At 37.1% G+C, this 13,338-nt stretch overlaps 1 protein-coding gene across 1 annotated transcript in view; it reads left to right on the plus strand.

Annotated features, from left to right (window-relative positions):
• The window catches only part of PLS1 (plastin 1), a 42,933-nt gene that overhangs the window by 339 nt on the left and 29,256 nt on the right, over nt 1-13,338 (plus strand). The window contains exons 2-5 of the mRNA XM_047099562.1: nt 3,063-3,226; nt 5,296-5,425; nt 9,133-9,265; nt 11,056-11,137. Of these exons, the coding sequence (XP_046955518.1) occupies nt 3,063-3,226; nt 5,296-5,425; nt 9,133-9,265; nt 11,056-11,137 (509 nt within the window). The remainder of the gene's footprint in view (nt 1-3,062; nt 3,227-5,295; nt 5,426-9,132; nt 9,266-11,055; nt 11,138-13,338) is intronic.

A 13,338-nucleotide genomic window follows, 5' to 3' on the forward strand; every position in this document is an offset into this window, starting at 1 on the left:
AATGACAGTGTAACTGAATACGTTTAACATGATATCCTCATTACAGAAAGAAAATATAGAAACACTTCCTTGTTTATAAACTGAACTCTGGCCTTCACGTTTGTTGCTAACAGTAACACTTTCTGACTTCACGCAGAACATTTTAAAATCTGAATATTGTTTTTAAAGGCTGTGTGTCTTATTTTTCTTCTTTCACTTTTTAAAGCCATTCAGTGTTTTGTCTTTATGACATTATCATTTGATGGCTTTGTATTTTTCTTCCAAAAAATATTCCCTCATACTCTTTTGGATCAATTCTTCTGCACTTTTGCTCCTAGGAAACCTGTTGCAAACAAGAAGATAAATATCTTTTGCTCTAGTCTGCAAATGCATGCAAGTGAAAGGCGAGCCCAGTGAAAGGATCTTGGGATGGTGACACCACCAATCCTGCTCCTCCCATAGTAGGCTCCTTCTCTGGTACAGAGGAGCAGTCTGTGGGGCACCTGGGTGGCTCAGTTGGTTAAGCATCTGACTTCAGCTCAGGTCATGATCTCTCCGTCTGTGAGTTTGAGCCCCGTGCCAGGCTCTGTGCTGACAGCTCACATTCAGATTCTGTGTCTCTCCCTCTTTCTCTCTACCCCTTTCCCACTTGCACTCTTTCTCACTCTCAAAAATAAATAAACGTTAAAAAAAAAAAAAAGACAGTCTGTGAGAAACGGTCAGATAATAGACTGGGGTGGACATATCATGATCACAATTGATCTTGTGCCTAGATTTCTCACAAACCTAGTGAATCATGACTAAAATTCATGTAAATGAGATGTGGTACAGAATTTTAGAGACCAATATAAAGAGAAAAGAAAGATTGAAGTTTGAAAAAGAAAGCCTCTCCAGAAAGAAAAAAGTAAAGCTGTCAGGAAACTCACAACTTACACATCATTGCTATGAAGTGAAGTGAGTTGTACAAATCTCTGGACCCTTCCACTTCTCCCTGCACAGCCATCCCCAGAGTAACTCAAACCTTCCGAATAGTCTGCATGGTGGCTGAATTAGGCTCACAGTGAATGCCTTAATCTTGTTTTTTTGTTTTTGTTTTTGTTTTTTGTTTTTTTGAGGACAATATATTTGTCATTAGAGCATTGCATGAATATGGTATGGCCTCTAAAAGATTATTTTTAATAATAAATTTTATAGAGTACTATATGCAGTGCCCAGAGTCTTTTCAAGACAAAAACTAGGCAGTTATTAAGACATTCTGCTCATTTTGAGTGTTGAAACAGAGGAAATAATAAAAATGTATCCCTAGTCTGCTATTGGTGTTATTTTATAGGTGCAGTTTGGTAGCTTGAATAAAAGTGCTGCCTAGGTCTTGGTAGAAATGAATGAATTAGTAATCTCTTCTTTGTTTAGTACATGAACTTTACTCTTTATGACTCATGGACATATAATCCTGCAATATTTATTTAATGATATTTTGAATAAATAATTCACTGATGGAACAAATCTGACAGCCAGATAATTTACTCTGTATGAAGGCAGTGCTAACACTAGCATAATATGTACTAGCTTTATTGACCAGATAAATTGTTCCTTAAGAACCTACTATTCCCTCTGATAATTTGTACGAAACAACCTTTCCCAGAGGCAGAGGGACATGCCCATCCAACTTACTAGATGGGATATTTTGGGGTCTCTAGGGAGAGATGAGAGGTGAAAATATTTGTCTTTTTTTCTTTTTTTTTCCTTTGTAAGTTATGGTAAAATAGACATAAAATTTACTATTTTAAGAATTTTTAAGTGTCCAGTTCAGTGGCATTAAGTACATTCATGTTGTTATGCAACCATACCACTATCTCTATCTTTAGAACTCTTTCATTTTCCTAAACTGAAACTCTCTACCCAATAAATACCAACCCCCCATCGTGAATAACATTCTATTTTATGTCTGTACCACATTTTGTTTATCCATTCATCTGTTGAAGGACATCTTGAGTTGTTTCTACCTTTTTGCTACTGTAAATAACGTTGCTATGAACAACATTTGTCTATCTCAAAATATACGAAACAATTCTGAACTTGTACTAAATAATGATATTTTGCTCTAAGTTCGAAGAAAGTGATATTTTTATTGCAATGTCCAGTAGTTTAGCTTATTAGCTGACTTTTGAGATTATAGCAGTATTTTGGTTATTGGTAGATTCTATTTTAGAAACTTTCCACTTGTTCTGCACACTATTAAGTCTAAAAGTTCTTGTCTTTATAATTAATTGAGTATAGTGAGGACAGCTCTTTTCCTGAAAGGAAAAAGTAAAATACAGGAAACACAGCAACTTTTACCAGATGAACGAAGAAAGCCTATATAACAAGGTGGATCCAGGCAACTAATCAGACAGTCCAAAGCCATGTTGCCAACTCTGGGCAGAAGTGTTTTGTGTTGCCTTTGTTCTGTGTCAAGAAGTGTTATCTAGTCTCTAGGGAAAACCCAGGGAAGGGCATCTCAGCGATAACGTGAAAACACCTGAAACCCTTCCAAGAGTCCAAATATAGGTGTGAAATTATTTCTTGAACACTTGATGGAAAAACGCCATCAAACATGGTTCGGCCTACATAATGGTATCATAAATACATAATGAAGAAGCAATGAATTATTAACAAATGAAACAGAAGTGCCACCAAGTGAAATGTAGAACAGAGATACCTTATGTGTATTTAATATGATGCACATATTTTATAGAGAATGTGGGGCCTGCAGATCCATTTTGTAAATTCTGTGAGGTTAAAGTCTGGATGGGTGTTCTGCTAAACCTGAGTTTTTCATCTGTCAGAGCATTGTTCAAACTGTGCACTTAAAATACACATGGTAGTCCTAAACCTATGGGGATAAAGTCCATTTACTACGAATATTTTGATAAAGTGTATAGACTCCCTTGTACAGTTCAGGTGCAGGAGAAAAGGTTACTGCCACTTGTGAGACAAACCTGAAAGGTTCTACCTGCCTGTGAATCTCCCATGAGGCCTTCAGGGTGCACACCTTGAATAAAGAGTGCAAATGAGATTTGACAATTCATAATTTATCTTTACAGACATTGACAACAGTGGGTATGTTAGTGACTATGAACTACAGGACCTGTTTAAGGAAGCAAGCCTTCCTCTGCCTGGCTACAAGGTGCGCGAGATTGTGGAGAAAATTCTATCAGTGGCTGACAACAACAAAGATGGCAAAATCAGTTTTGAAGAGTTTGTGTCAGTAAGTAATTCAGTTTTCTGGTTACTGATCTTTTTGCTTTGAGAAGAGTTTTAGTAATGTCATTGCTCTCTGGTCAAATCTGGCTTCAGAGACCAGAAAAAACACTGCTTTAAAATGATGAGTAGGATGAAAACAACAATAGTGCCCACAAATAATTCATAAAACAGAGGGGAAAAAAATTCTCAAGTTGTTGGAAGTCAGATTTAAATAGTAATAGCTTATGTGCTAGTAAGACTACAGTTGAGTTCAGTGCTTATTGACTATCTGTGTGTATAGAATGTTTTAATGTCTCAGTACTTGGTCTTGAGAAATGGAATATTTTTGTGTGTGACTGAAATAGCTAAGGTATGGAAGCTATACCTCCTGGAAACTGGTTATTTCCTCATGCTAAGTGATATCTTTAGTTTCAGCAAATGCCACCAGGTAAATCCCAATGCTGGCTATGATAACATGGGTGTCATTATTAAAAAGTACCTCAAGGCTCAGGGAACCGAACAAGATGAAAAATAATACATGACTCAACTGACAAAAGAAAAGTAGATTGTAGCACTGAATATTGAATATCTTGTGTTTCAAAAGGTCAGGCCAAGAGAGATGGCCACACTGCCATTGCCAGCCAGCAGTTGAGTGAGCTGCCACACCCTTCCACCACCACCACCGCCGTGACTGTATTTTTCATATGAAAATATAACCATTAATGTAATTGATTAAATATTTGTGAAATGTGAACCGTCTGGTTTTGCATCCTTTGTTCACTAAGCAAAGATTTGAGCTCCTTTCTAGCTAGGTTCTGCTAGGCACTGTGTGTGAATAATGCAATGAACAAAAAGAGAGATGATCCCTGCCTTCAGGGACTTTACATGTGGGGAAGCAGGGTCACACAAATGGCTAAAAGAGATCTATCGTAATTGCTATGGTAGAGCAGTATGGGTCCCTTGAGAGTTCATAGTAGAAGGAGCTGAACTTGCTGGTGAGGCTAGAGATCCCAGGGATGCAGAGAACGTGTCGGAAACTATGAAGACCGAGCTGAGATCTGAAGTAAGATGTTAAACAGGTAAAAGGGGTTGAGTGGGAGAAATGAATGATGTGCGAGACAGGCTGGCTTCAGGGTTGGTGGATACTCTCAAGCACTTGGAAACAAGTTGAGCTTGGATGGGGGGAGATGGTGAAGGTAAGGAATGCAGCTAGAGAAATAAGTTGGGGTCAGGTCATGCAGGATCTTGTAGGATTTTCATTTTTATCGTAAGTACAATAGGAAGCCAGTGATGTAGGAGGAAGAGAGTGTGACGTGACATGATCAGATGCGAAATTTTAAGAACTCACTCTGGAGTCACCTGCATGGCCCAGTTAGTTAAGCACCCGACTCTTGATCTCTGCTCAGGTCATAATTTCACAGTTCATGAGATGGAGCCCTGCGTCAGGCTCCACACTGTTGGCACAGAGCCTGCTTGGGATTCTCTCTCTTTCCTTCTCTCCACCCTTCCCCCCACGCATGCCCTCCCCCACCCCAAATGAATAAACTTTAAAAAAAATTTTAAAATTAAAAAACAAAAAACCCAAAAATACTTCACTCCGGCTGCTTAGAGTACTGATTAAATTCAGTCTGGCCAGTCACAAGAGTGATTGGGAGAGGGTGTTTGTCCAAGCTATGTTATTTCCTGTGACACCTGACTTATTTATTTTAACATGTATGCATTTGCAATGTTCAGACAAGCAAATATCTTCACTAAAGCATTTAAAAATCTTCATCATGGAGTTATTCTTTAGTTTTCAATACAAAAGATCATGACAAGTGTAGGAGAATAATTTCAATGCATTCAATTTAAGCTTAATAATTAAGTTTCTTTTAGTCCTTGCAGTGCAAAGGTTTGTACATTTTGTGTTATGGGTAAAATGACATGAGTGCTGTCTATGCACACAAGCAATAAGGGTGAGAATCCCAGATGAGGATTTATTTTGATGTCATCCCAAATAAATAAAGAAGTCTAAATAACTTGTAATTCTTCATGTTGAAAGGTTTTTTTATGATGATTTGACCAAGGCTCAATTTTACTTATATTCCATTCCAGCTGATGCAAGAGTTAAAAAGCAAAGACATCAGTAAGACGTTCCGCAAAATAATTAACAAGAGGGAAGGGATTACTGCTATTGGAGGAACATCATCCATTTCCAGTGAGGGCACACAGCATTCTTATTCAGGTAACTTCCAACTCTAAGTTTGATCTTTCATTCATTGACTCATTCACTGAGTCTGGTATTTCATCAAATCTAAGATGCTGTTCATTGTAATTCACACCATTGTTTTATGTACCATTGAAAGAAAATCAGACTATAATGTGCCATCAAATTTGACATGCCTCTCAGTTTCAGAGCTGTCAGGATGAAAAATTGTAGAATCACTGAAATCAGTGGGTCCCTACTATGTGTCAGGCACAGCACACAGCACACAGCAAAGAGATTAGAAAGAACAAAATAGAAATTGTTTACATTTCGGCATTGACTGTGTTCAGTCATGACCTCTGAATGGATTTTTCATCTTGACTGGTGAATTGAATTTGCTTTTAGGCCTGACCTGAGAATTTATGGAGAGGTTTACTGCAAGGACGTTTCCCTTCCATTTTCCAGGACCTGAGATTCCTGATTATCAAGCAACTGGGTGACTAGAGAGCACAGTACCTGATTTGCTGAATCTGATAGAATCACTGGATTGTTGCCCGGTGGGAAATCCAGAGTCACATTAATTCTTAAGATGATATGTCTTACCCCATGTTAAGCTTACTTCTCGTGGTCGAGATGTCTGAGAACCTTTGGCCCAGTTCCTTTTGTTCATAGGAGTATAATTCGAACTGTGCTCTTTAAATTATTAACAAAAACTCACAGTAACTTTTCCCCCTTTTCCTTTGAGATCCGAATCTGTTAATTGTCCTGTTGATTGTTTTCCTTTCTAACTGGATTTTTCTATGGCAATATACTCACACTTTTCCCACCCATTGTAATTTTTTTCTATCCTTTTCCCACTAGAGAAGTGTGGTTAAAGTCATTGGCCTGTAAATGCTACGTCTATTTTTTGATAGGGATTCAGTCCTTAATTCCATTTCTACCTACGCATTCTAATGAAAATGTTGTCAAATTTTAAAAGATTTTAAAAGATCTTTTTACTGAGATATAATATGCATTTAGCAAAGTGCTATAATCTTACCAGTACAGCTCAGTGAATTTTTGCATGTGTAAACATCCATGTAACTGCCACCAGATCAAGAGAACACATTTCATCACTTTCACTGGTTCCTTCATGCCTCGAACAGGAACTGTTTCTCCCCAGAGGAAATCACCTTTCTGATGTCTGTCACCATATATATTTTTTTCTCATTTATTGTGGTATAAGAGGCACATAGTAAGAGCATACAGTGTACTATTTTTAAGTATATGGCTTGATGGTTGATGATTTTTTTTTTTACATAGGAATATGTACATGTGTAAACGATTACCCATGTAAATATTACCTAGAACTAGGTATGGAGTATTTAGTAGCTTTTAAAAAAGAGCAGCTTTATTGAGATATAATTGAGATGCTATGAAATTCACCCTTTAAAAGTGTATAGTTCAGGGGCGCCTGGGTGGCTCAGTCGATTGAATGTCTGTGCAGGCAGTGTAGAGCCTGCGTGGGATTCTCCTCGCTCCCTGCCCCTCCCCCACCCACTCTCTCTCTCCCTCTCTCAAAATAAGTAAATAAACATTTAAAAAAGAAAGTGTACAGTTCATTAGTTCTTAGCACATTCACAGAGTTGAACAGTCATCACCACTGTCTAATTTGAGAACACTTTCATTACCCCAAGGAGAAACCCCATGCTCATTAGCAGTCCCTCCCAATTCCTCCTTCCCCTAGCCTCTGGCAGCCATTACTCTAGTTTCTATTTCTGTAGATTTGCCTATTGTGGAAATTTCATGTAAATGAAATCATACAGCAGTGGCCTTTCACTTGAGAGTTGACAGGCTCCTTCACTGGCATAATTTCAAGGATCACCCATGTTGTGACATACATTATACGGCATTTTTTTATTGCTGTACAATATTTTGGTTTTTGGATGATATCACAGTTTGTTCTTTTGTCTGTTGATAGACGTTCAGGTTGTCTCGGCTATTATGAATAATGCTGTATGAACATTTGTATACACATTTTTGTGTGGACATATGCTTTAACTTATCTTAATACCTAGGAGTGGAATTGCTAGGTCTTTTGGTAACTCTGTGTTTAACATTTTTAAAAGCTACCAAACTGTTCTACAAAGTTGCCGCACCATTTTGCATTCCCACTAGCAATGTATGAAAAGTTCCAATTCTTCACATTCTCACCAACACTTGTGATTGTCCATTTTGTTTATTATAGCCATCCTAGTAGTTGTGAAACAGTTTCTCAATCCCATTTCCTATACCTGGAACATCTTTCCTTTCCCTGCCCATCTTAAAAATCCATCTTTCAAATTGTACCTTCTCCATAAAGCCTTTTCTTGACCACCCCAACTGGAAGTGATTCTTTCTTTCTTTAAATTCTCTAAAACATTGCTTATATCTCTCTTGTGGTGTATTTATATCCCTTATGTTGTATTTCTTTGTATATCTTTATCATAAAGATACAAAGTTACCACAAATGGAACTAAAATGGAAGGTACTATATCCCATTGATGTTTAAATCCCTAGATTCTAAGTCTCTGAGGAGGTATGTATGGTGAAGCAAGAAGATAATCTTAAAAGGCAGATTATGATATGTACAAAAGAGAAATATTAGTAACTGCGTCTGTGTGTGTGTGTGTGTGTGTGTGTGTGTGTGTGAGTGATGGATAACATTTTGGGAGTGCCTGCCAAATATGCCCTTAGGGAAATTACCTAATTCTGGGAATTGGGGAAGGTCAAGTCACCATATGCTACTCTGTAATAGAAATGGGAATTATGGGGCACCTGGGTGGCTCAGTCGGTTAAGCAGCTGACTCTTGATTTCAGCTTGGGTCATGATCATGGTTTGTGGGATTGAGTCCCACCTTGGGCTCTGCACTGACAGTGCGGAGCCTGCTTGGGATTCTCTCTCTCCCTCTCACTCTCCCTCTCTATTCTTGTTCTCTGTCTCAAAATAAACAAACCTTAAAAAAAGGGAACTGTTTTCTTTGAAGATTTATGTTGTTAAATGATTTTTATATTTACAGAGTAATAATAAAGCAGTAGAACATTTTTCTTTTAAGTTTTCTTCCTATTCTTCCCACTGTTTAGCTCAACAGTATTTTCTGTCTAAAGACCAGTGTACCCACAGAAGAAGTGATATGTTGAGAAGTTGAGGATGCAGATGACTGAGAATCCTCATATCTAGACTTGCATCAGCTTTCTTATAGTAGGAATTCCACAGAAATGGAGCTGTTTTATTCATTCAAATAACTCTTGATTGAAATTAGTATTTCTGTTATAAGCCCCAGATCACAACTCTGTAAATTTTGGTGGGGGTTGTGGAGTTTATTGTTGTGGAAATTTGTTTCTTGTATTTTTAACCCTGGTGTGTGTGTGTGTGTGTGTGTGTGTGTGTGTGTGTGTGTATGTGTGTAATCTGACCTCTGAGTGTCAGCTTCTGATTCATTAGCTTTCAGGAACAATATGTATTAGTAAAGATTTTAGAATCAAATAGAATATTTATTGTGCTCATTTAAGCTATACATCTTCCTGTCCCCTAATATATCAGATGAAAAAGTGGAATGAATTCCCCTTTCTCTTTAAGCCCTTATGCCCTCTTAAACCCTTTAGTATTTTAGTAGAGTTTTAATAATAAGCATTTATTATCTTTGAACATAAGTTAAAAAGTATGTTTTTGTAATATGGTTAATTTTGTGCAGTGAGGTTTGCTAACTAAGATTTTCTGTTTCCAGAGGAAGAAAAAGTGGCTTTTGTTAACTGGATAAACAAAGCTCTGGAGGATGACCCTGACTGTAAACATCTCCTACCCATGAATCCTCATGATGGCAGTCTTTTCAAATCACTTGCGGATGGCATCCTTCTTTGGTGAGTCAAACTTTAGGTTCAGGGAGATATGTTCTTTCTGTCTCCATTGATGAGCATTCCATGAAAACTACATTTCTGCGAACAAGTGTGTAGGTATTAAAGAATTCATATTACATAGAAAATTAAGTACCAGAGCGTCCCCACATTTTTCTTCAAAAGCAATGTCTTCTTTTTCTGGTGACTTTTCCATCTATTTCCTTAATGATCCCAGGAAAACTTTGAGTTATTCCTCTGATGTATTTAAAAACATTCACAGGGGGCACCTGGGTGGCTCAGTTGGTTAAGCATCCAGCCTTGGTTCAGGTCATGATCTTGTGGTTCACGGGTTCTGCCCCATGTGGGGCTCTGCACTGACAGCTCAGAGCCCGGAGCCTGCTTTGGATTCTCTGTCTCCCTCGCTCTCTGCCCCTCCCCCATTCATACTCTGTCTCTTTCTCTCTCAAAACTAAACATTAAAAATAAAATAAAATAAAAACGTTCAAAGGGTTTTTTTTTTCACTTTCAATAAGGGAGTATTGACTGGGACAGGGACATGAGGACATGTAAAAGAAAGATCTCATTTGTGCTTAAATGAAATTAATGTTTTAAATCAATCTTGTCATATCCTTGGCTCTTTGCAGTATGTTTCTGCTCACTAGGCTGTAAACTCTCTCAGAGCATTTCTTTGTCTCTGTTGTGTGTACCGTAACTATAGTTCCAGCATACTTCTTTGTACAAAGCAGGTGTCTTTTTTTTTTAAGTTTATAAAGATAGAGAAAACTTACAAAGAAGAGAATAAGTATCACAGATATTCTTATTACCCATAATTATCTATCATTAATATTCTGGCATATTTCTTTCAGTCTTTTTTCTGTGTTTTTACTTAAAAAGAAAAAAAAAACCAACCTACCCTCAAGTACAAGGTACTAGTTTTTAGAATATAATATGTAAAATAGACCTTGACCTCCACCTGTAATGCTGATCTCTTCCTCTGACCTTCAGAGGAGATTCCTATTATGAGCTGAATAGATATTTTCCTGTCTTTATTTTTTGTTTATTTTTATTTTTTATTTTTAAGAGAAAAAGAGGGCATAAGTGAGCAAGGGGCAGAGAGAGAGACAGAATCCCGAGGGGCAGAGAGAGAGAGAGAGAGGGAAGTGGGGCTCACCCAAAGTGGGGCTCGAGCCCACCCGATGCAGGGCTCGAAATCATGAACTGTGAGATCATGACCTGAGCTGAAGTTGGATGCTTAACCAACTGAGCCACCCCAGCACCCCATCCTATCTTTATTTTAAAATGTAAAATAGATTCTAAAATCTAGAGATAAATTTTATATTAATTTCTTTTAAATGTTTGAATTATTGAAGTTTTAGAAAAACCATGTCTCTGGCTCTTTCTGCAACAGTAATTTTGACACTGTTGATACCACTTTATGAAACTTGGTTTTTTGAGGATTTCTTTGTTTTACATTTCAGATTGCTGAATGTTGATGGTCATTAAATGACATAAAGACAGGACTCACATAAAGAAAATGCAAGTTTTAAAAACTTAGGAGGAAAGGCTAAGATTACTATTGTAGTGGGTGATGGATTTGTTTTAGGTTAGGGAATATTTCTTAAGTTTTAAAAAGTAAGTCCCCGATGTGAATCACAGTATAATATTTAAAGAAATGGATTGTTATTACTTTTCAAAATTTAACTGTTTTGTCTACTTGCAAAAACAAACTAAAAAGTCTTAAATTATTTAACTGAAATTATTTATCTTAAATAAACTCGGAGTCTTAAACTAAATTATTGTCATTTTCTCTTTAGCAAGATGATCAACTTATCTGAACCAGATACAATTGATGAAAGAGCCATTAATAAGAAAAAGCTCACCCATTTCACTATTTCTGTAAGTATTTGTCCTTTGCTAGTAATCATGTTACTGTGCTGTAAAATGTAAGGCCTTTATTAATGGGTGGTTAGGCCCAGGTGAAACCTTTTTTTACTCCAGTTTTATTGAGAAATAATTGACATACATTACTGCGATGGTTTGACTTACATATATTGTGAAACGATTACCACAATAAGGTCAGCTCATATCCATCTTTTCATAGAGTTACAATAAAAAGAAACAAGGACAAAAATTTTCTCCTTGCAATGAGAACTCAGAGGATCCACTCTCTTAAAAACTTTCCTGGATATCATACAGCAGTGTTAGCTATAGTCATCATGTTGTACATTACATCCCTAGTGCTTAACTATCTTATAACTGGAAGTTTGTACCTTTTGACCACCTTTCTCCAATTTTTCCTCCCCTCACACTTTGCCTCTGATAACTGCAAGTCTGATCTCTTTCTCTATGAATCTGGTATTTTTTTGTTTTGTTTTGTTTTAGATTCCACATATAAGTGAGGTCATATAGTATTTGTCTTTCTCTGACTTATTTCACCTAACATAATGGGTTCAAGGTCCATTCATGTAAAATGTTTGATTTAACGTAATTTCAGTTTCCATAAAAACTAGGTTTTTATTAAATAAAATTCAGCTGCATTTTGTACTGAATGAAATTAAGATTCAAAGTGCTTTGAATGAACTTAAGGTAGTAGTATTCAAGTTATATAATTGTAATCATTCAGTTGTTTTTATTTATTTTTATTTTTTTAGGTTTATTTTTGAAAGAGAGAGAGAGAGTGCATGCACATGCATGTGAGCAGGGGAAGGGCAGAGAGACAGGGAGAGAGAGAATCCAAAGCAGGCTCTGTGCTGTCTGCACTATGGGCTCTACCCCACAAACCCATGGATCCAAAATCAAGAGTTTGACCCTTAACTGCCTGAGCCACCCAGATGCCCCGAGTTGCTTTTCCAATACAATTTTTTCTTTTTTCTTTTTAATGTTTGTTTACTTATTTTTGAGAGAGAGAAATCACACACAAGCAGGGGAGGGGCTGAGAGAGAGAGGGAAAGAGAGAAACCCAAGCAGCCTCCGTGCTGTCAGCGCAGAGCCTGACATGGGGCTGGAACTCATGACCTGTGAGATCATGACCTGCGCCGAAGTTGGACGCTTAACCGACTGAGCCACCCAAGTGCCCCCAAGTTGCTTTTATTAACAAATATTTGCTTCATACTGTTGTTCTTGGTTGAAATAAGAGTACTGTATAGTTTTACCACCTGTTTTACTATTTCACAGAATTTGGGTTATTCTTTTTTACTATATTGTTCTGTAGTCAGCTTCTCCATTCAAGTCTTATTGAGCTCAGGAATTTATAGTCACCACACTTTTCCCCTCAAAATCTCTAGAGCAGTGGTAGATATTAGTATTTACTAAGTACTTACTAGTTACCAGTCACTGTTCTAAACAAACTGATGAATTACCTCTTTGACTCTTCCCAGCACTCTTAAAATAAGATACCTATGTTTATTTTATGAGAAAATTGAGGTACTGAGAAATTACCCAGGATATGATCCCAGTGGTCTAGATCTAGAGCCCATCCTTATAATCACTATGGTATACTGCCACTCTTGTATCATGGTAGCAATAGCAACTAGTTAATACACTAGCCACAGCTGCAGCTATTAAAAGTGAGCTACTGCTAAGCTCTATCCTTCATTTCTATTGGCAAATACAATCCTTGATTCTGCTAAAGTTGTTTAGTCTCTTTTATGAGGAAGCTACAACCTTGGGGCAGTTGGTACATGGTTTATCTTGGACTATTAAGGGGTACTCCCATTTCCTGTTATCCTTGAGAAGTATTGAATTGACTGTTGACTAACATGGCTTTCTTGTCTCCCACTTTCCAATAAGCCAATAATATTGCATAATCCTGGCAGGAATTCTTCAAGAAGCCATTTCCGATTGCAGTTGCGAGAAGTTTATTTTCTTTCACATCTTGTGTCAGGATGCTTTGTTTAGTATCTAATGATTGATGAAAATATTCATATATATCATAGAATACATGTGTCACATAATTTTTTATGGCACTGACCCTGAAATGCAGTGTTTCTTACTATTGTACAAATTTATTGTTTGGTTTTACTTTTAACATTTGTATGCTGTATGTTAAAGAAAATAAAAAATATTATCTAGCTATTTTGCAATAACTACAGGATGGG

This window comes from Lynx rufus, unplaced genomic scaffold, assembly GCF_022079265.1.
Source record: "Lynx rufus isolate CCGP_SWC_20201006 ecotype Redwood Valley unplaced genomic scaffold, mLynRuf1.p SCAF_5, whole genome shotgun sequence".
NCBI lineage: Eukaryota > Metazoa > Chordata > Mammalia > Carnivora > Felidae > Lynx > Lynx rufus.